The sequence below is a fragment of the Condylura cristata genome, unplaced genomic scaffold, assembly GCF_000260355.1.
Source record: "Condylura cristata isolate star-nosed mole 26May11 unplaced genomic scaffold, ConCri1.0 scaffold00018, whole genome shotgun sequence".
Lineage (NCBI taxonomy): Eukaryota > Metazoa > Chordata > Mammalia > Eulipotyphla > Talpidae > Condylura > Condylura cristata.
Window position 1 is genome coordinate 40,566,311 of NW_004567119.1, and position 21,126 is coordinate 40,587,436.

Below are 21,126 nucleotides of genomic sequence, written 5' to 3' on the forward strand. Positions count from 1 at the left end.
GAGTGGGCAGCTCCCTTGCTGAAACCTTCTTGCCCCAGATTGCGCTAGGTGGGTGTGGGGACAACCACCCCTGTGGCCTGCTCGAACTTCAGTCCGAGTTGCAGAGAGTTGGCATCTTTTCCTGGGCCTGCTCATCCTGCTGCGCTCCATGATGAGGACGCCCTCTGCGGGTTTTGTCAGGAACTGCATCCCGAGAGCTCTGGTCCTTTGACCAGCCGGCAGCTGCCCTGGGCCCATCCACATTCCTTCTCGCCTTTGCTCTCCACAGCTCAGCCTGAGTGGCTCAAGGTAATCTCAGACACAGAGGCTGACATCGGTTCCAATCTGCGCTGGGGCTGTGCGGCCGCCGGCAAGCCCCGGCCCACCGTGCGCTGGCTGCGGAACGGGGAGCCTCTGGCCTCCCAGGTAGGAGACCTGGACTTCCTCCCCACGTCACCTGGTTCCCTCACCACCAGACCACCCCTGCTCTGCTGGCAACCCCTAGGACAAATCAGGGTACTATGGGGGAGCTCTAGGTGCTTCTTTCATCCCAGAATCCCATCAGACTGCTCAAGCAGTCCTGGTGGGCAAGCTCAGAGGCCTGGTCCGGACACCGCTCAACCCCAAATATGCTGCAGTCTCTAGGGGGGGGGGGGAGGCCCCGGGGCAATTTCAGAGCCCTGGGGTCCCGGGCGACCCCGGGCCAGGACTGGACAGATGAGCCTCGTCAGTGGAGGCCCCCACAGCACCCCCTCAGCCCACCCCATGCTGCCATGGCCTGATGCCCTGGCCCACCTGGACCGCCTCTTGCAGACCCGGGTGGAGGTGCTGGCTGGGGACCTGCGCTTCTCCAAACTGAGCCTGGAGGACTCGGGCATGTACCAGTGTGTGGCGGAGAACAAGCACGGTACCATCTATGCCAGCGCCGAGCTGGCCGTGCAAGGTAGAGCCCCCGGAGGCAGGGGACACACCCCAGGACACACTGCGGTTCTGGGAGCAGCATTTCTTAACACACATGCTCACACGCACACACACACACACCAGCAGTCCTCAGCTTCTGGGTAGAATGTGGGTATTTAAGAAAGATGAGGCCCCAGGCTGAGTGTTCCTGAAACGGTTCTGGCTCGCTCCCTGCCTGCACTGGGCCTAGTCAGTGTCTGTGCGTGACTCAGAGGGCACCTTGATCATAAGGGGGAAAGGTGGACGTGGAGACCAAACCAGTTAGCTTTGTGCCTAGCCCGGCCCTGTCGGCTATGTGACCTTTGGCAAGTTACTTAATCGTTCTGTGTCTGTCTTGGATCATAAGATGTGAACAATCACGGTCTGCTCCCATTCATAAAGGTGCTGGTCTTAATTGTGTGGCTTGGCTCATGGAGTCTCAGTTTCCCCATCTGTGAAATGGAGATACTGCTCTCTACCCCCTCAAGCTGTAGAGAGGCTTCACTAAGACTCATGCATCTGTTCATATGAATATTCATTCAACCCACCAATATTCATTCATGATAGCCTAAAGAATAACCTGAAAGGTGAAGGCTGGCCTTCAAGTATCTTACAAAAGTGGAATGCAATATAAAAAGATCACGCTTAGTGAGATAAGCCAGAAAGAGAAAGAAAAATACCGGATGGTTTCACTCATAGCAGGAGTATAATGGACCAGGTGGAAAATAACAAAAATAATGAACAACCATAGACCAGAGACATTCTGTGGGGGTAGAGTGGGGAATGGGATCAAAAATGGGGGGGGGGAGGGAAGCGCACGGGACTATGGTGATGGCACACGGGTGACTTGGTGATGGGAAACCCACGGGGATTACAATTGAGGTGAAAAAAAAAATGTACAAAATGATGTAAAAATAAACTGTTAAAAAAAAATAAAAAGATTCCAGCAGAGGAAGGGGCTGAGGCAGAAAGGACGTCACGTTGACATCAGGATGAGACCTGAGGTTGGAGCTAATCACGTGAAGACCTGGGGGATTTCTAAGTTAGCCCTGCAGCAAGTGCAAAGATTCTGAGGTGGGAAAAAACTTGGTCGCCTCAAAGGACAAAAATGGCCCAAGAGACTGGAGCACAGGAGTGAGGGACAGCAGAGGGGAAGTGGTCAGAGAGGTGGGGGCTTATTTGTGAGCCCTTGGGAGGAGCTGGGTTTCATGCTGAGGCCCAGAGTGTGGTTTGCAAGCCATTCCTGACTGCTGGATGGGGCTGAGGCTGCAGGAAGCCATCGCAGAAACCAGAAGACTGAGGAGGGGCGAAGGGCTGGATCCCGGTGTGCTGCTGGGGCCCTTGGTGGGCTGGCTGCAGAGACCCCCCCAGTCAAGTAACATCTTGGTGAAAGACAATGAGCACTGTTGTGACTATGTGGGGCCCTGTTTTTCTTCCAGCACTGGCCCCCGACTTCAGGCTGAGTCCAGTAAGGCGTCTGATCCCCGCGGCCCGTGGAGGTGAGATCGCCATCCCCTGCCACCCTCGGGCAGCGCCGAAGGCCGTGGTGCTCTGGAGCAAAGGCACTGAGATTCTGGTCAACAGCAGCAGGTGCAACCCCTCCCCCCCCCCATAACTCTGGGTCTCCTCGCTGTTCACCCCCCCCAGGGGCAACGCCATCCCCTCTGGGGTTGACCGTCCATCCTGTCCTTGCCGTAGAGTGACAGTGACTCCAGAGGGCACCCTGATCATAAGAAACATCAGTCGGTCAGACGAAGGCAAATACACCTGCTTTGCTGAGAACTTCATGGGCAAGGCCAACAGCACGGGCGTCCTGTCCGTGAGAGGTGGGCATATGCTCGGCCAGCCGTCGGGGGTGCCCTTCCTCCTCGCCATTCGGCTCCTGTGCTCCCACATCCCTAGCATGGCCTTGAGGTTACCCCAGGGGTCCCCCTCCCCCCCTTACCACCTCCTAGAATCCGCTCCTGCCTCCAGCCCACCCTTCTGGGGCCCCTGAGAGGTCAGATGGCCCCTAGCCATGCTGCCTCTTCTCTCTCTATGGGGGCAGACAAACCCCCTCTCCCCACCGGGCCTATGTTCTCCCCATCCACCGGGGGTGGGGGGGGCTTGTTTCTCTTGGCAGATGCAACCAAGATCACGCTGGCCCCCTCGAGCGCCGACATCAATCTGGGGGACAACCTGACCCTGCAGTGCCATGCCTCCCACGACCCCACCATGGACCTCACCTTCATCTGGACGCTGGACGACTTTCCCATCGACTTTGATAAACCAGGAGGCCACTACCGGAGGTCCAGTATGGTAAGGCCTGGGCCGGAGAGCCCCGGCGCCTCCTTCCCCTCAGGCTGGTTGGGGGTCCAAGGTGTCCTTAACCCACACCTCCCCCAGGTCTCCCCCTCCCCCCCAGGAAGGCCAGGCCTGGAGGTTCATTCTTGGATTCATAACCACCCTCCTATTGAGGGCCAGGTCCCCCGATTCTACCCCAAGTCTGCATGAGGAGAGGGAATTCAGGCCCGTGGCCAGACTCGCCTCCCACTGCCATTCCCGCTCTCCTCACCCCCAGTCCAGTCCCCCTGGATTATCTGGCCTGGCACAGACTCGTGGGGAGCAGCTGATCCCTCCCATTCAACAGATAGCAACACTGAGGGCCAGAGGATCATGTATGGAACAGAAGGGCCTCGGGCCCCCTCTGGCCTCGTGGCCCACTGGCACCCTCCGACCTGCCCCTTCCTGTCCTCTGCGTGCAGAAGGAAACCGTGGGAGACCTGACCATCCTGAACGCCCAGCTGCGCCACGGAGGCAGATACGCGTGCGTGGCCCAGACGGTGGTGGACAGTGCAACCAAGGAGGCCACCGTCCTGGTTCGAGGTGACGGCGCTTCCCACCCACACGCCTACTCCCTGGTTGACGGTGACCCTCCCTCCCTGACATGCCTCCCCTTGAAAGCTGCGGGGAGGGCTCCTGACACAAGTCCCCTGGGTTGAACTTATGGCGCGGTTCCCAGAGGTCCTAAGTGAACACAATATTCTCCCTCCAAACCCAGATTTCAGAAGTTCGCTCCTAACATATCCTCTGACTGGAGCCCTTGGCCAAAACTAGAAATCTTCAGTCAACAGCCCATGTTGGGAAAGCTACACACAGCTCCATGAGAGCAGGCCCACCCCCAACTCCAGCCCTGGACACGGTCCACCTACCTCACAGCCATTCACTGCCCCAACTCCTTGCCTGGCCCCTGCCCCTGGGGTGTGTTTGTGGCCCCCTCTGATGCCCCCTTCGCGGTCCTGGGGCTGGAAGCTGCCCTCTTGTGACTGACTCTGCTCTTCCCTCTGACTGCAGGCCCCCCGGGCCCTCCGGGAGGCGTGGTAGTAAGGGACATCGGAGACACCACTGTCCAGCTCAGCTGGAGCCGTGGCTTCGACAACCACAGCCCCATCGCCAAGTACACCCTGCAGGCACGCACTCTGCCGGCCGGGAAGTGGAAGCAGGTTCGGACCAGTAAGTGTGAGCCCTCCCCCCCCCCCCCCCGGGTTAGTTCTGATGCGGCCTGGCTGCAGAGGGCCGAGGATGAGCCCGGAGCTTCAGAGCAGGGCTTGGTGTTATCTGCAGGGAGGAAGGCAGGGCAGCAGCAAGGCGGGGAGAGAGCTGGGGGAGGCTGTGCTCCCCAGTGACCTTGGGAGACTGGCGGGATGGACCCCGGAGCCGCATAAACACTCCTGAGGGTGTGGTGTGCACAGCACCCCTAAAGGCTGCAGGCTTCCTGACGGCACCTGCAAGAAGTCAAGGCCACTGAGTTTACGGCAGGGCCCACCAGGAGGGCTGGGCACAAGAGGCCATTCTGACCCAACCCCGGCCCTCTCCGTCCAGCCGATGGACGACCACCGGCTAACCCCCAGCTGCCTTGCAGACCCCACCAACATCGAGGGCAACGCCGAGACGGCCCAGGTGCTCGGGCTCACGCCCTGGATGGACTACGAGTTCCGGGTCTCGGCCAGCAACATCCTGGGCACTGGGGAGCCCAGTGGACCCTCCAGCAGAATCCGGACCAAGGAAGCAGGTCAGAGTCCTGGGTGTACCAAGGAGAAGCAGCGTGGGGCGCACATGAACCGTCCTTAGAGGGGTCCCCACGTTAGAGGGGTTCCCACCTGCTCCCTGGGCTCACCCCTGAAAGAGCATCAGTGCCAGGGCTGCCGCCTGCCCGGACCCAGCACCCATCGGGGCGGGGGAAGCCCATCCCGTCTGAACCCCTCGGGCCAACCCTACAGCTGCGTGCAGATCGACAATCAGATCAAAAGGAAGAGTTTAACTAAAAAAGAAAAGAAGTCAAAGTTTGGAGAAGGGAAGGGTCACACTGGCGGAGCCTGGACTTGGCCGGGATCGTGAGGTGGTAGGCACAGAAGCGGGAAATTCAGGAGCTGCAGAAACCAGTTAATGAGGAAGGGTGTGTGTGTGTGTGTGTGTGTGTGTGTGTGTGGGTGTGGGTGCAGGCACGCACACTTACATGTAGAGGGCACTAGGGGAGCAGTGCTCGTCCTGCTTTACATGGTTTTTCTGGGAATGACACCTTCCCACACCCACTATTAGGGTGCATGGGAAGGAAGGGGCAGTGCCAGAGAAGGAGCACACCCCCCCTCCGCAGCTGCTGCCAGGCTCCTGCCCAGGCAGGTGGAAGCTCAGGAGGTGGGGTGGAGAGCAGCTCGGTCTGGGCCCACCAGCCTCGCTACCCAGCCTGTGCCAGTCGACGTGCGTCTCCAAGCTTTGGGGGGATTAGTCAGCGGTTTTAAGTGCCACCTCCCCTGGGTAAGGAATTCCAGACAGAGCACCTCTCTGGGTGAATTTGGAGCAATGTCAGGAAGGTCTCCACCCTCGCGTCCCTGGAGTGACAGAGTAGCGAGAGTGGGCTTTGTTTGGGACCAGGAGAGCTCCCCCATGTGTACATGGTGTGACCTCAGCAAGTCCCTTAACTGCTCCGGGCTCGTCTTTCCACAATCCTGGCAGGAGTCCTGGGCTCCTTGTCATCACAAGGCCTTAGCTGCCCCTGCTGGGACCCGAGCGAAACGTCTCGATTGCTGGACTCTGCAGAAATATCCTGACCCTCAGCCCAGCTATCCCGTGGCAAGCTGCGTGTGCTGATGAAATACATTCTTGTTTTAATATCCGCCTGGTAAAATACTAGAGACAATTAGGAAATTCAATCTGCTGTGGAAGTAAAAATAATAATAAAAGACCCTGTAAGTCCAAAGAAATGCTTTTTTCATTCACTGCAGCTCTGGATTATTTATTCCCCATAATTTAAAGCTAAATGTGGCTGGTCTCCGTTGTTTAAGTTAAACCAGTAATGATCCTTTTTGGTGCATCTGTTACATGCATTTTTATTCTGGCCACTGTCTTGTTTAATTTCATTTTCCTTTCGGCTCTTTGAAAGGAGCATCCTCAGGTTATGAAGAGGGGAGTGAAAGGCTCAGAGAGGCCATGTGACTTGCCCAGGGAAACACAGCTAGTAAGTGGCAGAAATGAGACTTGATCTCAGGTCTGCCTGGCTCCAGAGCTCACATCCAGTGATTAAAACCTGGCCCCCACACGAGGGGTGTCCCACCCCAGAACGCAGCTCAGGCTTGGGCTTTTGCTCCTCGTGGGTCAGTAACAAGCTAAGTGAGTGTCCCTTGGCCTGACAGCGCCCTCAGTGGCCCCCTCGGGACTCAGCGGAGGCGGTGGAGCCCCTGGAGAGCTCATCGTCAGCTGGACGGTAAGCAGGGGGAGCTTGGGCCGTATCAGGGGGGCCCAGACGGGCCACCGCCCGTCCGCTCCTGCTGCCATGAAAACGGGCTGCCTTCCCCGTGCAGGCGGGGTGGGCGAGGGTGGGGAGGGAAATTTACGGTGGCCCCTCGCCCACGCTTCCTCTCGCCCCTCAGCCCATGTCACGGGAGTACCAGAACGGAGACGGCTTCGGCTACCTGCTGTCCTTCCGCAGGCAGGGCAGCGCCAGCTGGCAGAGCGCCCGGGTGCCCGGCGCGGACACCCACTACTTCGTCTACAGCAATGACAGCATCCGGCCCTACACGCCCTTTGAGGTCAAGATCCGCAGCTACAACCGCCGCGGGGACGGGCCCGAGAGCCTCACCACGCTGGTGTACTCAGCCGAGGAAGGTGGGCCAGCCCTGGGCACCTCGCCGGCCCCGCCCAGCCACCAGTCTTGGGGTGCTGGAGTGCCGGTTCACCCCGTTCAGCTCCATGGAGGGAGGTGGGGGTCACTTGGGTTCTAAGCCAATGGCTACATTCCTTGTCCTTGCCACCTGTACCCCCTCAGGCCTGGGGGCTACAAAGTGGGGGAGAAGCTTCTGGGGTGCTCCAGGAGCCTTCATGGGGCCTTCATCCTGGACTGGGCTCTCTAAAATCCTAAGCAAGGGTGGTCCCAGTTGGCAACTGCTCTTTAGGACTCAGAGAGACCCTGAGAATCCACACCCCTTCTTGTCGGTCCCCAGAACCCAAGGTGGCCCCTCCTAAGGTCTGGGCCAAGGGGGTCTCATCCTCAGAGATGAATGTGACCTGGGAGCCTGTGCAGCAGGACACGAATGGCATCCTCCTGGGCTACGAGGTGAGCTCCGAGCCAGGGCCCGGAAGAGGAAGGGGTGCTGGGGCGTCTGCTGGGCCTCAAGGTCGAGGGGAACCTCACATCCCGCCAGCCCAGGATCACTCACTCGCCGACTCGGCAAGCCGCCCACGTCGGCACAGCGACGTGGACTCAGCCTTCATGGGGCCGTGTCACTGCTGCCGGCCTGGAGCACGGCTCTGCAGACAGCCTGGGAGTCAATGGCCTCGGCTGGAGCCAGCCCTGTGAGCTGTGGGCGCCCAGGGAGGGGCTGGTGCTGCAAGGGGCCTGGCCTGGCTCCCCGGGCTGCAAGAAGACAGCACGGCCCCTCCTGGGGGAGCTCTGGGCCGGCAGTTGCCGGCCTGAACCCTGCACACTGGTGCCTGTAGAATAGATGGAGAGCAAGAGGGAGCAAGAGGAGGGGAAGCAGGAGGAGCAAGAAAGGTCATCGCCCGAGAGAAGCATCGGGCGGGCCCCATAGGGCCCGCGGGGCATGAGGTGATCGGTTAGGTGAGCCCCAGGGAGCTGACACCTCCGAACTCACCCTTGACCTGCAAGGATATTCAGCAGGTCTTAGTACTAAGATGACTCTTAAAATGGATTTTGCAGGTCTTGTTATTATGCTCGTTAACTGCCACAGCTTGCTACCGTGCAAACCCAAGTGCATTTCATACCCCGCAGAGGAGTTCACATGGGTTCTCTGGGTTACCTAAGTGGAGCTGGGTTCCAGCTGACTCCCCCACTCGTCCCCCACCCCCTCGCGTGCCCCTCATGCAGCCCGGGGCACAGTGGGGACTCACCATGCTCTCGATACATCTCAAGACGGACTTCTGAGACCCGGACTGAGCCACAGGGAGAAGCACCAGGCCGGGGTCACAGAGGCCCTGAGGCCCCGGGCTTGACCCACGGCCCTCCGGTACCCCTGCTCCCTTCAGATCCGCTACTGGAAAGCTGGGGACAAGGAAGCAGCTGCCCACAGGGTGAGGACAGCAGGGATGGACACCAGTGCCCGAGTCACTGGCCTGCACCCCAACACCAAGTACCACGTGACCGTGCGGGCCTATAATCGGGCGGGCACTGGGCCGGCCAGCCCCTCCAGCAACGCCACCACCATGAAGCCCCGTGAGTGTGTCACACTGGGGGAGCGGTGAGGTGCATGGGAAGGGGGTGCCTGCAGGACCACTTTCCCCCCAACAATAAGGCAAATGCTCCAGTCCTCAGCCCTGGGGACTGGGTTCCTCCACCCTTCCCGCTCTCGCCGGGCTACCTGGGCCCGTGGCGCAGTGTTCTGGCATAGCTGTGGTGGAGAGGGGCCGGGCGAGGGCGTGGTACCAGGCCGGCCAGCCTCTGCTCCTCCCGCAGCTCCACAGCGCCCTCCTGGCAACATCTCCTGGACCTTCTCGAGCTCCAGTCTTAGTATTAAGTGGGACCCTGTGGTTCCGCTCCGAAATGAGTCTGCAGTCACTGGCTATAAGGTGAGGAAGGGGCAGGCGGGCATTGGGGTGAGAGGCGGTGTCTGCATTTATGGTGAATACAAGGTTGATAGCGACATGGAGTCAAGTGAGCTGTCAGCGGCGGGCCTGGTGGTGAGAAGTGTGAGATACGTGGCTGGTCGTGAAGACTCTGAGGAGAGGAACAGAAAAGCAGGGCTCGTGGGTGGTGACGGAGGTGAAGCCCAGGGGTCCCTCCGGCCTGGGGAGTCTGCACAAGCTCTCTTGCTTTTGCAAGCTCCCTCCTGGCAATAAGGGGCTTGCTCAAGAGCCTGTTCCCAGGCGAGGGAGACGAACAGTGAGGAGACCAAGCCCGAGGGCTCAGAGCCTCCTGGGCCCCTCGGAGCACCTGCAGGAGGGCGAGAAGACAGGCCTGGCTGGCTGAGTAAACCCCAGCGGCCGCCCCCTGGCCCACAGATGCTGTACCAGAATGACCTGCACCCCGCGCCCACACTCCACCTCACCAGCAAGAACTGGATAGAGATCGCAGTTCCCGAAGACATCGGCCACGCCCTGGTGCAGATTCGGACCACGGGGCCTGGAGGGGACGGGATCCCAGCAGAAGTCCACATCGTGAGGAATGGAGGTGCTGCTTCTCCCCCATCTGACCCGCCTGGAGTGTCGGGGGCTGCCCTGGTGCCTGGTGGGAGAATCTTTCCCACCTGACCCAGCCAGAACCCCAGGGGGACAGGGAAGCAGGTGGGAACCAGGGCAAAATAGCTCTGGGCTGCGTGAGCTCCACTGCTTTACCCACACCCCAAAACCCTCAAGGGCTAGCGGGCTGAGTGTGTCCCTTTCAGGGGAGTCTGAGGACCAGCTAGTGTGCAGGTCCTACACAGAGCCGTGGGCGCAGGCGAGAACCCCTCCTGGGTGCCCAGGGAAGGGCCTCACACTGCCCTGAGAGGGCCGGCCAGCTGTTCCCGGCGCAGCTGACGAGGCCTCCTTCGGCCTGCTGGTTCCAGGCACGAGCATGATGGTGGAGAACTCGGCGGTCTGCCCAGCCCTGCACCCCGGCACCATCGTCTCCCACTCCGTGGCCATGCTGTTCCTCATAGGCTACCTAGAGCTCTGATCTCAGCGCCTCCCTCTCCAGCACAGCCGACTAAGCCTCCGACGGACGCAGCAGCCGGCCAGCCCCTTCCTGACACTAAGGAGCCCAGCACTGTGCCTGAGAACAGCTGGTTTTAAACCCCACTTTAGACGGTGTCCTCCATGGAAGGCGGGGCATTTCACACAGGACAGGGCCCCAAAGGGCTGCTTTTCTTTAAACCGAGAGACGCCAGGTAGAAACTGTCTGCTGACACTGACCCCCAGGCCTGGGTCCTCACGGTGCCCCGATGGAAGGGCCAGGCCTGTGGGAGGAAGGGGTTCTGAACAAATGTCTGCGTGTCGGCAGAGATGGCGCTCGGGACCACACGTGGACTCTGCTCCCAGAGAGCTGATGCCCCTGCCCGGGGGGAATGCTGGACACGGCCAGCTGGACGGGGACCCCATGGTCTGAGGAGATGGTCAAGCCCGGGACCGAGCACCCTCCTGCTTTCTCTGACGTTGCCCTGATGACTCCCTAGGGCCTGCCTCCTGCCACCTGGGAAGCAGGGCCTGGCGTCTGAGGCAGCAGCCGGAGCCCCTCAGCCTCGGGGGAGGCTACCCCAGACTGCTGGCGTCAGAGCTGAAGGCAGCTGCTCTCAGGTACCAGATGTGAGAGTGCAGGTGACGTGCCCTCTTAACCAACACTGCCAACCTGACCCAGCGCCCCAGAGTGAGAGCCGTGACAGGTGACCGGGTGACTAAAGGGCTTGTCTTGGAGAGGTCCCCACCCCGCCAAGACCATCCTGCACAGCCCCTGCGGGCGTGTGCCTTCCTCTCCTCCAGCTCAGCCTGCAGGCCCAGGGCCTCACTGGGCTGGCACCGACTCACACAGGCCTGGCAGCATTAGTTCCGGGGCTCCAGGGGGGGCATCTTTTGAGAAGGGCAAAGGGGAAGTGGTGTCCCCCCACAAGAACCCCCCCGTGACACCCTGGTGTGGCCCAGGCCCCAGGCTGCCCTGGACTGTGCTTGCCTTTCCCCGGAAGAGAAGGGGTCAATAAATGGGACATCCTCTCTGGTGCTCTGGTGTATCACCAGTCGCAGGACAGAGCTGGGAGAGGTTCCGGAGCTCGGCCTGCCCACGTCCCTACCTGACAGATGAGGAAACAGAAGGAAGGGGTCGGGGGCCACAGCCTGTGGGCAGCGGCTGTGGGGAGACCTTGAGTCTCCTCCGCCTTCCTGGCCGGGGCTCTGTCTCTCCAGAGGAAGAGGGCAATGCCGAAGGCGGTTAAGGACAGTGCGGTATGAAAATTCTGAGGTTCAGGTGAGTGATCGTGGGGTGACAGGCTTGGCTGGGTCCCAGCCCAAGACCCGGTGGACGCCAGGAGCCATCGGGTCCTTTCCTCTGGCCGTGGCCTCACTGGGCAGTGCTGGCTTGACCCTCTCGCTCCTTCATCCTTGCTCCGAGATGCCGAAGCAAGGACAGAGTCCCCAACTCCAGGCAGTGGCTGACCACAGGCGGGAGCTCCCCCACCCCGCCCCCCGGCCTCACAGGTGGCCCATCGGGAGCAGCAGCGCAAGCATCTTGCAGGACAGGCCCGAGGCCCCGAGCCTGTTTCTGTCGTTTACAGTTAGATCTCTATTTTGTTATGTTTTTTAGAACGTTAAGTCCTGCTCTGTTTTCCTGGGCAGGTTTACGTTGATGTTTGCCCACCAGAATTTTTTTAAATGTAGGTTCACACCCCTTTAAAGCCTCCAAGCTACGGTCGTACCCCCTGCCCCCAGTCAGGACTGCTTCTCTGGAACCCACTGATCAGACCTCACCTGCCCTGCTCACCCCCACCAGGGGGGCTGGGGTCCCCAAACTCGGCCTCATAGCCATGCGCACCCCCATGGTATGTGGCTGTGGTTTGGCCTGTGTTGAACACCAGAAGCCTCCCGAGGCCCATCCAGCTCTTTCCTCACTGCCTTAAGCTGCCTGGAAGAGGGGGCGGGGCTGGGGACGCTGGGCCAAGCAGGGTGAGCCAGCTTGGCACTGGCCCTCCTGGTGCAGCTGGAGGCCACCGTCCCAGGTTTGCTTGCTGCAAAAAGTACAACTTGGACCCTTAGGTCTACTGAGGCCTACGAGAAGTGGGGAGGAAGGCGGGCCTGCTGAGAAACCCAGGTTTCAACCAGGAAAACCTAAGTGTCAGGCCGTGGAACTTGTCTGGGGGTATGGAACTGTACAACATGCTGTTTCTGCAGCCTGAGGCTTCGGGCCCAGCACAGGCTGAAGGTCACTAAGAGTCGGAGACACTGAAATGCAATCTTCCCACTGGGGCGGCTTGGGCAGGGGCAGGTAGGGACACAGAAGGCAAGATTAGGTAACTTGTCAGTCCTTTCCTGTCTGGGCCTCTGGCCTCCATCTTCTCTGCTCAGATGGGCCAGGGGAGATGAGACAGGGCTCACCATGGTGGTCGTGTCTGCGGTCCGGCTTCCTCGCACACACCAAGCCCCTGCCACGAGCAAGCAATCTGCAGGTTGGTGGCCAGGAAGTGCCTTGTGGACTAGAACTGGCCAGGCCGCAGACACTGCCTCAGCACCCGGGGAGACCAGCTCTCCATCCCCCACACACTTGGGCTCAACTTTGGGCCCCTGGGCCCTGGCCTTCATTGCTCTAACAGTCCCAGCATGCACTTCGCCCAGGTGGCATCTGGGCCCCATGAGACCAGGTGATTTACTTTCATTCAGGGTATCAAATGATACAGATGGTGCCAGGGAACAGGAAGCCATGGCTGAGGGGAAAGGGCCTTTTCCTTTTGCTGAACTAATAGGAGAGACTGGCATTTAGGCATAAGACAGACCACCTGCAGAGAGACCTTTGAGGGAATAAGAGGCTTTTTTAGGGAACTTTGAAGAATTTTGACAGCCATGGGCCTGGGGTCTAGGTTAGGTGAGGCATGGACAGGTGGGGAGGCGCTGTAAGTCTCCTTTCAGGGCTGAGGTTCTTAGACTCCAGCGGTGCTCTGCACAGGAAGTCTGGGCGTACCTCAACCAGCCAGAGCTGGTGCAAGTCCCTAAGGGGAAAGGCGCCCAGAGAGGCCTCATGGCCGTCCCAAGAGCCCTGGTCTTTGCTCCAGTCCAAGCCCGCATGCTGAGCCAACTTGCTTCCCAGTTACAGACCTCTCCTGCTGTCAGGGCTGGAAGCCCTCCAAGCGGCAGGGACAGCACAGGCTCACAACGGCCTGGGGGGCACAGGCTGCCCTGGGCTTTGTCGTGGGGCTGGAGGCGGCTACAGAGAGGCTGCAGGAGCAGTGTGAGGAATCCAGTAGGCGTTTTGCGGAGAGGTGCCTGGAAGCTGAGGGCGCCCGTGGACTGGAGTTTATGGTCACAGGCCCTGGGCAGGCAGGCCCGCAGAGGGAACTGAAGAGGGGGGATATGTGGACCTTATAGTTTTGTCCGGAGCCCCGGGTACCCTAGCGCCCTTAGAGGGGTGCACCCCGCCGTGGCCCCCAAACTCCTCCAAGTTACCTGTCCCCTCCAGGGTCTGCAGGGTGGGGCCTCATGAGACCACTGACTGGACTCGGTTTTGTTAGAAGGGAACCTCGCCTGCGGGCCTGTCTCTGTCTCGCTTGTATTGTATTGGGAGTTATGATAGTTATTTATGGACTCTGGTAGCAGGCAGTTCTGAAATAAAGATGGTTTCTCGATCTGCTGAGGCAGCCGGCACCAATGTGGGAGTTTTTATCCTCAGGCTGCGGCGCCCCTCCCTGGCCCACCTCTAACTGGGTACTTGCACCCTCACACGGCTGGGAGTAGTGTTTCTCTCAGCTACAGCACCATCTTCCTGGGGCAGAGATTGGGAGCCTGTAAGCAGCCTGGGCATTGAGCAAGCAGGCGCTACCCGAGGGGTGTGACCTCCCCGAAACAAGGGAGGTGACAGTGTGGCGTGAGGGTGCAGCTTCAAAGTCCCCTAGGGACGTCTCTCTAAGACAGAGTGACCTCCACAGTAAGAACACACTTCCACTCTCCACACAGAATCCGAATTCCTACTCAGATTTTCTAGCCACAACATTCTGGTGTATTCAACACGCATCAAACTTCCACTCTACCTGAGAGGGGCACAGCCCTCATGTGCTCCTGTTGCTGCAAAACAGGAGGGCTCCCCGCTGGCTGCCCCACAGCCTCTGACAGGGGAGACAGGCTTGAGGCCGCCACGGCCCGGTAGGGGCTGGGCAGCAGAAGGCAGGCTGGCGGTGATTCCTGACAGAGCAGCACATGCAGCAGTGTGACAACAGGCTCGGTGTTCACTCTGCAAGGGGGCTGGGAGGGGGCACTGTCCACTCTAGAACCCAAGTGTTGTCCAGCCTGCATCACCCTAGCCCTCCAGAGGCCAGTTATGTGCACATCCCTCAGTCACGGACACAGAGGGTAATGCAATCTAGAGCTGACAAAAGTGATCCCCACCTCGCCGGCTTGCAGTAATACAATGTTGGGTAAGCTGTTCAGCTTTTCTTGGGGGCTCAGTCTCCCCATCTTTGAAAGAGAAGTACGAGCTTTCTCAGCAACCTGTTTTATTCAATGTGTGTAATATATCTGTGATTTATGGTCTTCTAAAGAACCAACCACGCTACTCACTGCTTCAGCCTATTGTCTGGTACTGAACTGACATGCTTTGCTATTAACACTCCCTGTGCCCAGTACTTGAGTTTGCAAACTGGCCGACAGGGGTCCATTTGTTCTTCACGATCACCTGTTTCAAAGACGAAGCCCACAGGAGCCAGTTAGCTTCCTCATTACACGACGGCAGAACCAGGACCCAGGTCTTTCGAAACCCACTATCTGCAAGGAAGTTAGAATGGAAGGAACGGTGTAGGGAAAGTTTAAGAGCCGTTCAAAAGAGCAACAGGAATAGGGACTTGCTTTGCACATGTCTAGGTCACCTTAGCTAAAGGCCAGAATCACCTATAAAACTTCAGATAAACAAAAATGCTTTCAGCTCCTGACATGCGGACCTGGGACACCCCAAGGTCCTGGGAGCCGTGATGCCCCAGCAGCAATGAGCTCCTCTGGTGCCCAGCCCTTGGTTTTGAAATTTTACTCCCCACACCAAAAGGGACCAGAGCTCCTTGGACACACAGCAAGGACAGATTTGGGGCAATAAAGGCCATGTGCAGGTCTGAGAGTTCTTGCCTACTAGAAAGGAAGAACAAGCCCAAAGCCGATCGGACCACGTGAAAAGAACAGCTGGCATTAAGGAACCCCTACTGGGCAAAATCAGGGATAGCTTGAACACCCCAAAAATAACAGCAATGGACTATATATAGCTCACCAAACAGAAATTCGAGACCTCAAAGAAGAAGAAAGGGCAAGCTCTTCTTTACAGAAAAACACAAGCTAATACAGAAATGATGAATTTAAAGAACTGCCATCTTGCAAATCCCCAACATGCAATGAGAAGTGATCATGCGTGGAAGCCAAAGTATTGGTGGTTCTTCGAAAACCAGATGACTGCCGAGTAATGCCCCACAGATTAGTACAAAGGGAAAAAATACACATAGCTTTAGAGTGATCTGGTGGCTACCACATCCACCAAATGACCAACGGTAGCAGGTCAAAGGGTCAATAAGGACAGATCATCCTTCATGCAGGGCTTTTGCAAAATGTTTAAGATCCATTGCTCTGAGATCTACTCATGAGGAAATGACAAAAGCAGATCATGGGATACCATCCAAGACAACTGGCCTAGCCAGACTCTTCAATATAAACAGTGTCATTAAAAACTCCAAAAACGCAAGGGAGCTGTTGTAAAACAAGACTCCCCAAGTAACCAAACATGCGATCCCAGATCAAAAATTAAATCTAGGGCTTCACTAATGGTGCAGAGGTCCAGTCTCAGCACTATGAAGCTGTCTGCAGCCACTGCAGCCAAGTTCGATTGATCCTGCACCAGAGAGGTGACCCACAGGGCGCGGCAGACCTCTTCGATCTCAACTCTGCAGTCTAATTTTAGTCAATCCGCCTCTTCTGCTCCCCACTCTGTCTCTGGTGAATCCTTTCACTACCACCCAAACCTCTGACCTGCACCCTAGTTCTTTTATGCATAAATAAATAAAAATCTAATCTAAAAGCTGTTAAGCGTTTAGAAACTGGGGAAAATGAAGTAGAACTATATATGTAATATTAGGGAATTGTTATCTTAGATGCACAATATTGTGGTCACACCGAATGAAGATTGTCCTCTCTCTCTCTCTTTTTTTTTTAAAAGATTTATTTATTTATGCACACAGAATTGGGGTTCAGGCCTGAGGTGCAGAGGTGGTGAGAGGATTCACCAGAGACAGAGTAGGGAACAGGACAGGCAGAGTGATGAAGTACACTGCTAGGGGAGTAGCTAGCGGGTTGAGAGAGGTCTGTCTGCCGCACCTTGTAGGTCACCTCCAGGGTCAAGGACGGAACTTGCACTGAGGTGGCTGCAGCTAGCTTGCAGTGCTGTGTCCTGTTGTGCCACCAGGGAGGGCCCTGAAGAATGTCCTTTTTCAAAGACGCGTTTAGGATTTAGCAGCATTCATTTATAGGAGTTACATATATGTAAATCAAAGGTGACAACTTTTCAAGTAATTCAGTAAAACTAGTACATCTTTAGGGGAAAAGTGTAGTGAATGTTCATAACTGGCACATGCGGGTAGCAGGTGTCTCTGCATGAATCTTTTTACTGGGAAAAAAGGTAGGAGAGGAAATAATAGAGCTCCTTAGGTCTCTACTTAAATTCAATTAGCATCTTAACTGTTGGGATTCAAGAATCTTACTTTTAAAAAAAGTTCCTCGAAACAAAGAAGATACAATGGAGCAAAGAAAGTTTGTTCAGCAAATAGTGCTGGGAAAACTGGGAAATTACTTGCAAAAAAATGAAACTAGATCACTACCTCACACCATACACAAAAATCAATTCAAAGTGGATTAAAGACCTAGACATAATAACAGAAACCATAAAATGCCTGGAAGCAAAGATGGGCCAAACACTGTATGACATATACTTCAGCGACATCATTAAAGATAGAACACCCAATGCAACTACAGTGTAGGCAAGGATAAATAGATGGGACCACATCAAATTAAATAGTTTCCGTATAGCAAAAGAGACATTACAAAAGACAGACAGCCCACTGAGTGGGAAAAAATTTTCTCACACAAAACTAGTGATAAAGGATTGATCACAAAGATATACAAAGAACTGATGAAACTTGACAAAAAGAAAAAAAAACATCAAAAAATGGACAGAAGATCTAAAAAGTCACTTCTGCAAGGAGAAAATGCAGATTGGCCAACAAGCATATGAAAAAATGTTCAACATCACTTGTAATAAGGGAGATGCAGATTAAAACCACAATGAGATACCAGTGAGAATGGCACATCTTCAAACAAGTAGCAACAACAAATGTTGGCAAGGATGTAGAGAAAAAGAAACTCCCCTGCACTGCTGATGGGAATGCAAACTAGTACAACCACTATCGAAAACTGTTTGGAGGTTCCTCAAACCGCTAAACATGGAGCTTCCCTTTGACCCAGCAATCCCACTCCTAGGTATCTACCCAAAAGACACAAAAACACTGATTCAAAAAGACACCTGCACCCCCATGTTTACTGCTGCTTTATTTACAATTGGAAAGACATGGAAACAGCCCAAATGCCCAAAAGTGAATGAATGACTGGATTAAAAAGATGTTGTACATATACACAATGGAATATTACTCAGCAACCAAAGAAAAAGAAACACATGACTTCCTCAGCAACATGGATGGAGCTGGAAAAGATCATGCTTAGTGAAATAAGCCAGAAAGAAAAGGAAAAATACCAAATGGTTTCACTCATAGCGGGGGTATAACAGACCAGGCAAGAAAATAATAATGAACAGTTACATACCAGAGACAATTTATGGGGGTGGAGTGGGGAATAGGATCAAAAACAGAGGGGGGAGGAAAATGCACTGGACTTTGGTGATGGCACACGGGTGATTTGGTGATAGGAAGCCCAAGGGGATTACAACTAAGATGGAAAAATACACAAAATGATGTAAAAATAAACTATTATAAAGTGATTCTAATGGACTGAATCACTCACTCCTCCAAGTTATTGGTTTCTGCTGCCTTCTCCGTGACTAGAGAAGGTGTCAAAATGTTGTGATTCTCTCAAGTGAAATTAGCTCAGCTGGTGGGCCAAGAGCCCTTTGCTGATGGTTCTTCCTAGACAATTTCCTCAGACACAGTCTGAGTGGCCACTGAGGAACTTCCAGTTGGATTTGCTAGGAGGAAGGAAGGCGTCAGCGGTCCCCTTAGGGAAGCCCTGGCTGCTACCAGAAACCAAGACACTTGACCTTTCCTGGAATGCAAATTTCAGGGCACTGAAAGCTGAAAAATTAGAAGCGGAAAGCAAGCCAAGGAACTGTCCAGGGAAAACTAGCAGGCAGAGTACAGTGTTTCGGCAGGAATTGTTTACCACTAAACACAGAGTTTCTTTGGAGTGTGTGGGCAAGGTTGAGGGGGAAACTTTGTGAACTTTTAGAGACTATTACACACCTGAGTCAGATGTCATTACTAAACACCTAGGTCTGGAGCCCTCTAAAAAAAAGTAGCTTAAGAATTTTTTTTTTTTTTTTGCCTAGAGTGGGAGGTATAGGCCAGAGGAGTGGAGGGGGTGGGGGGAGATCCAACAGAGACTGAGGAGCAGAACAGTCAGATCTACTGGAATCCACCGCTGAGAGGAGCAGCAAGGAGACAGGTCTGCTCTGCCATGTGGGTCAGCTCCCTGGCTGGGGATTGAACTCAGGCTGTAGCGGTGACAGTGCTGACACCCCCCCTCCCTCCCCCAGGCCACCAGGGAGGTCCGTAGCCTAAGATATTTAAAGAAAATAAAAATCAGATAATTTATGAGACAATGTAAAGAAAAACAGGGCATTTTAAAGAACAGTAAAGGACAGGTCCCTATACAGCTACTGTAATTAATTTTGATGAGGAAAAAAGTTTTTTACTATGAGTTTATTGATCTTTCTACATAACTATATTCCTCAGACGGGAAATGGAGATGGGGAGACGAGCTGTAAATGGATGCCCGCTGGGAAGACCACATTTTCCAGAAGCAGAACAGATGACTCATCAGGCTTCCTCAGCACCCAGTGGGCAGGGACCATCAGGCTGAGACACCCACTCCCCCACATCGCCCTCCCCGCTGCCCCCACTCCCTGGCAGTGAGAGTCCTTCCTCTTCGCCAATTCAGTCAGGCAGCCAAATGCTCTGCTGAAGACCTAGTGTGGCTTCTTGCGCCGCCCCCGCCGCCGATGATGATGATGATGATGCTGCTGCTGCTGCTGTCGCCGCCGCCGCCGGCGCTTCCGGTGCACGGCTCGTGAGGCCGACTTCCGGGTCTTGGCTCTGAAAAGCATCCCCAGCCTGCTGCAGAGAAAAATACTCATCAGCATCCCCACCAAACCAGCAGTAACTCCTATGGCCACGATGACTGTCATCTTCTTTTTCCATTGATGGTGCAAGGGTAAAGAACCATTGTCTAGGTCCACTTCCAGGCCCTCATCCATTAACTTCTGTCCCTCAGTGAGTGAGTGGAGGAAATTCAGTTTCACCAAGTGGGAAGGAAGGACTCTGAGCCCAAAATAGAGCCTCTTGACAAGTTTCATGTTTCTCAACAGGTACATGTCACACCGGTAGGTCCCAGAGTCATGCTCCCGAACAGATATAAACTTCAAGGAGTGGTGACGAAATAGGAAGGGTCTGAAGAGCCCATCATCAACTGAGATGATGCCCCGCGCTACTCTCCAAGTGAACTGGAAAGAGGCGTGAGTAAGCCCCAGGACTTGTGATCCCATGCAGTTCAACACAAATGTCCTCCCTGTGTGAACAGTGAAGTGGTGCATTCCACAGTGCCAGGTGGTGAGACAATGCCGGATCGCAGCACGGCACTTCCTCCTCACTCCATCAGGCCCCACCTCACAGACAGTATCCTCCTTAGAGCCGAGGCCACAAGTGATGCTGCAGGGTGTGGTGTGGATAACAACTTCCCCCACAACTTCTTTCATTTCCTTAGGGATGGCCAACGTTTTAGGGGTAGTCACTCCCGAAGACAAACAGGAGGCCAACATCAGGTTCCCAAGGGTGATACTGACAGCCAAAGATATCATGTTTTGCCACCTCGGCCAAGGCCTCAAGGTGTTCTAGACGAATCCTCAAAGGTCAATATTCAGCAACTTCAACCCGAGATATGCTCCAAAGTCCGAAGACAGGACACACGCAATGTCAACAATGCAACTTGAGAAGCGGAAGTCCGGTTTTTTTAACACATGAGGTATAAGGCCATCCCGATATTGGTGCTTCATGATCTCCGCTTGTTAATGACCACCTTATCTGCCTTCATTCTGCTCACTTCCTTTGAATGAAAAGACTTTGGAATTGAGTGTCCAAATTCCCTCAGGTGTACAGAGAAGCTATGCTCTCCCCCACCCTTTCTCCTCACCTCCAAATCATGGGATTACAAGTTTTAAAACCCCAGTTAAATTTGACCCTAAACTACTAAAAAAAGAGAGGATTAACTTGAATTAGGTTATTCACTGTAAAGACTCCAAAACCATCTATGAAGAGGATTAACAACTCTGGCTTGGGATGCATGTGACTTCGCCTTCCTGAATGCCAATTAGTGCCTTTGTAGTCAAAGATCTGCTTGCCAATTTCAGGAAGGTCACTCTGAGCATATGATGATAACCTACACACGAAAACACTCTGAAACGTGTGAAACACTGTTCCTATATAAGGAATATCAAATAGGAATTAAAATTCACGAACACAAGTGTCAAGAGCTCCCCTAGAACCCAAGTGTTTATCAAGTTGGGATGATAATGGTAGGCGCAGCTCTTTTCCCCTCCTAGCCACTGTCCCTTCCCAAGGGTTTGAAGGGTCATTTCTGGGAGACAAATGTCCTCCCCCCGCTCCCAACCCACTCCCCTCACCCGAGAGAGGGGAAGCACTCACTGTTCACCTGGGTCTATCTAGGTTGCTATGAGACATTTGTGATGTCAAAGGTAGATTCTTAACCACATACCAGATAAGCTGAATAATTAGACACTCA

General features: G+C 55.2%; 2 protein-coding genes across 3 annotated transcripts in view; one reads left to right on the top strand and one right to left on the bottom strand.

Annotated features, from left to right (window-relative positions):
* Window positions 1-13,729, top strand: part of CNTN2 (contactin 2 (axonal)) — a 29,166-nt gene extending 15,437 nt beyond the window's left edge. For both annotated transcript variants that reach the window (XM_012726836.1, XM_004685541.2), the window contains 15 exons: window positions 269-405; window positions 793-922; window positions 2,358-2,508; window positions 2,617-2,744; window positions 3,041-3,216; window positions 3,663-3,783; window positions 4,252-4,410; window positions 4,820-4,969; window positions 6,588-6,658; window positions 6,825-7,059; window positions 7,395-7,507; window positions 8,437-8,623; window positions 8,864-8,976; window positions 9,409-9,577; window positions 9,954-13,729. In XM_012726836.1, the coding sequence (XP_012582290.1) occupies window positions 269-405; window positions 793-922; window positions 2,358-2,508; window positions 2,617-2,744; window positions 3,041-3,216; window positions 3,663-3,783; window positions 4,252-4,410; window positions 4,820-4,969; window positions 6,588-6,658; window positions 6,825-7,059; window positions 7,395-7,507; window positions 8,437-8,623; window positions 8,864-8,976; window positions 9,409-9,577; window positions 9,954-10,063 (2,150 nt within the window). In that variant the 3' untranslated portion in view covers window positions 10,064-13,729. The remainder of the gene's footprint in view (window positions 1-268; window positions 406-792; window positions 923-2,357; window positions 2,509-2,616; window positions 2,745-3,040; window positions 3,217-3,662; window positions 3,784-4,251; window positions 4,411-4,819; window positions 4,970-6,587; window positions 6,659-6,824; window positions 7,060-7,394; window positions 7,508-8,436; window positions 8,624-8,863; window positions 8,977-9,408; window positions 9,578-9,953) is intronic.
* A 5,568-nt stretch (window positions 13,730-19,297) lies between these two features.
* Window positions 19,298-21,113, bottom strand: TMEM81 (transmembrane protein 81). The gene has a single exon (XM_012726787.1). It carries the CDS (start codon window positions 20,183-20,185, stop codon window positions 19,298-19,300), a length of 888 nt encoding a protein of 295 aa, XP_012582241.1. The 5' UTR covers window positions 20,186-21,113.
* Window positions 21,114-21,126: the final 13 nt, after the last annotated feature.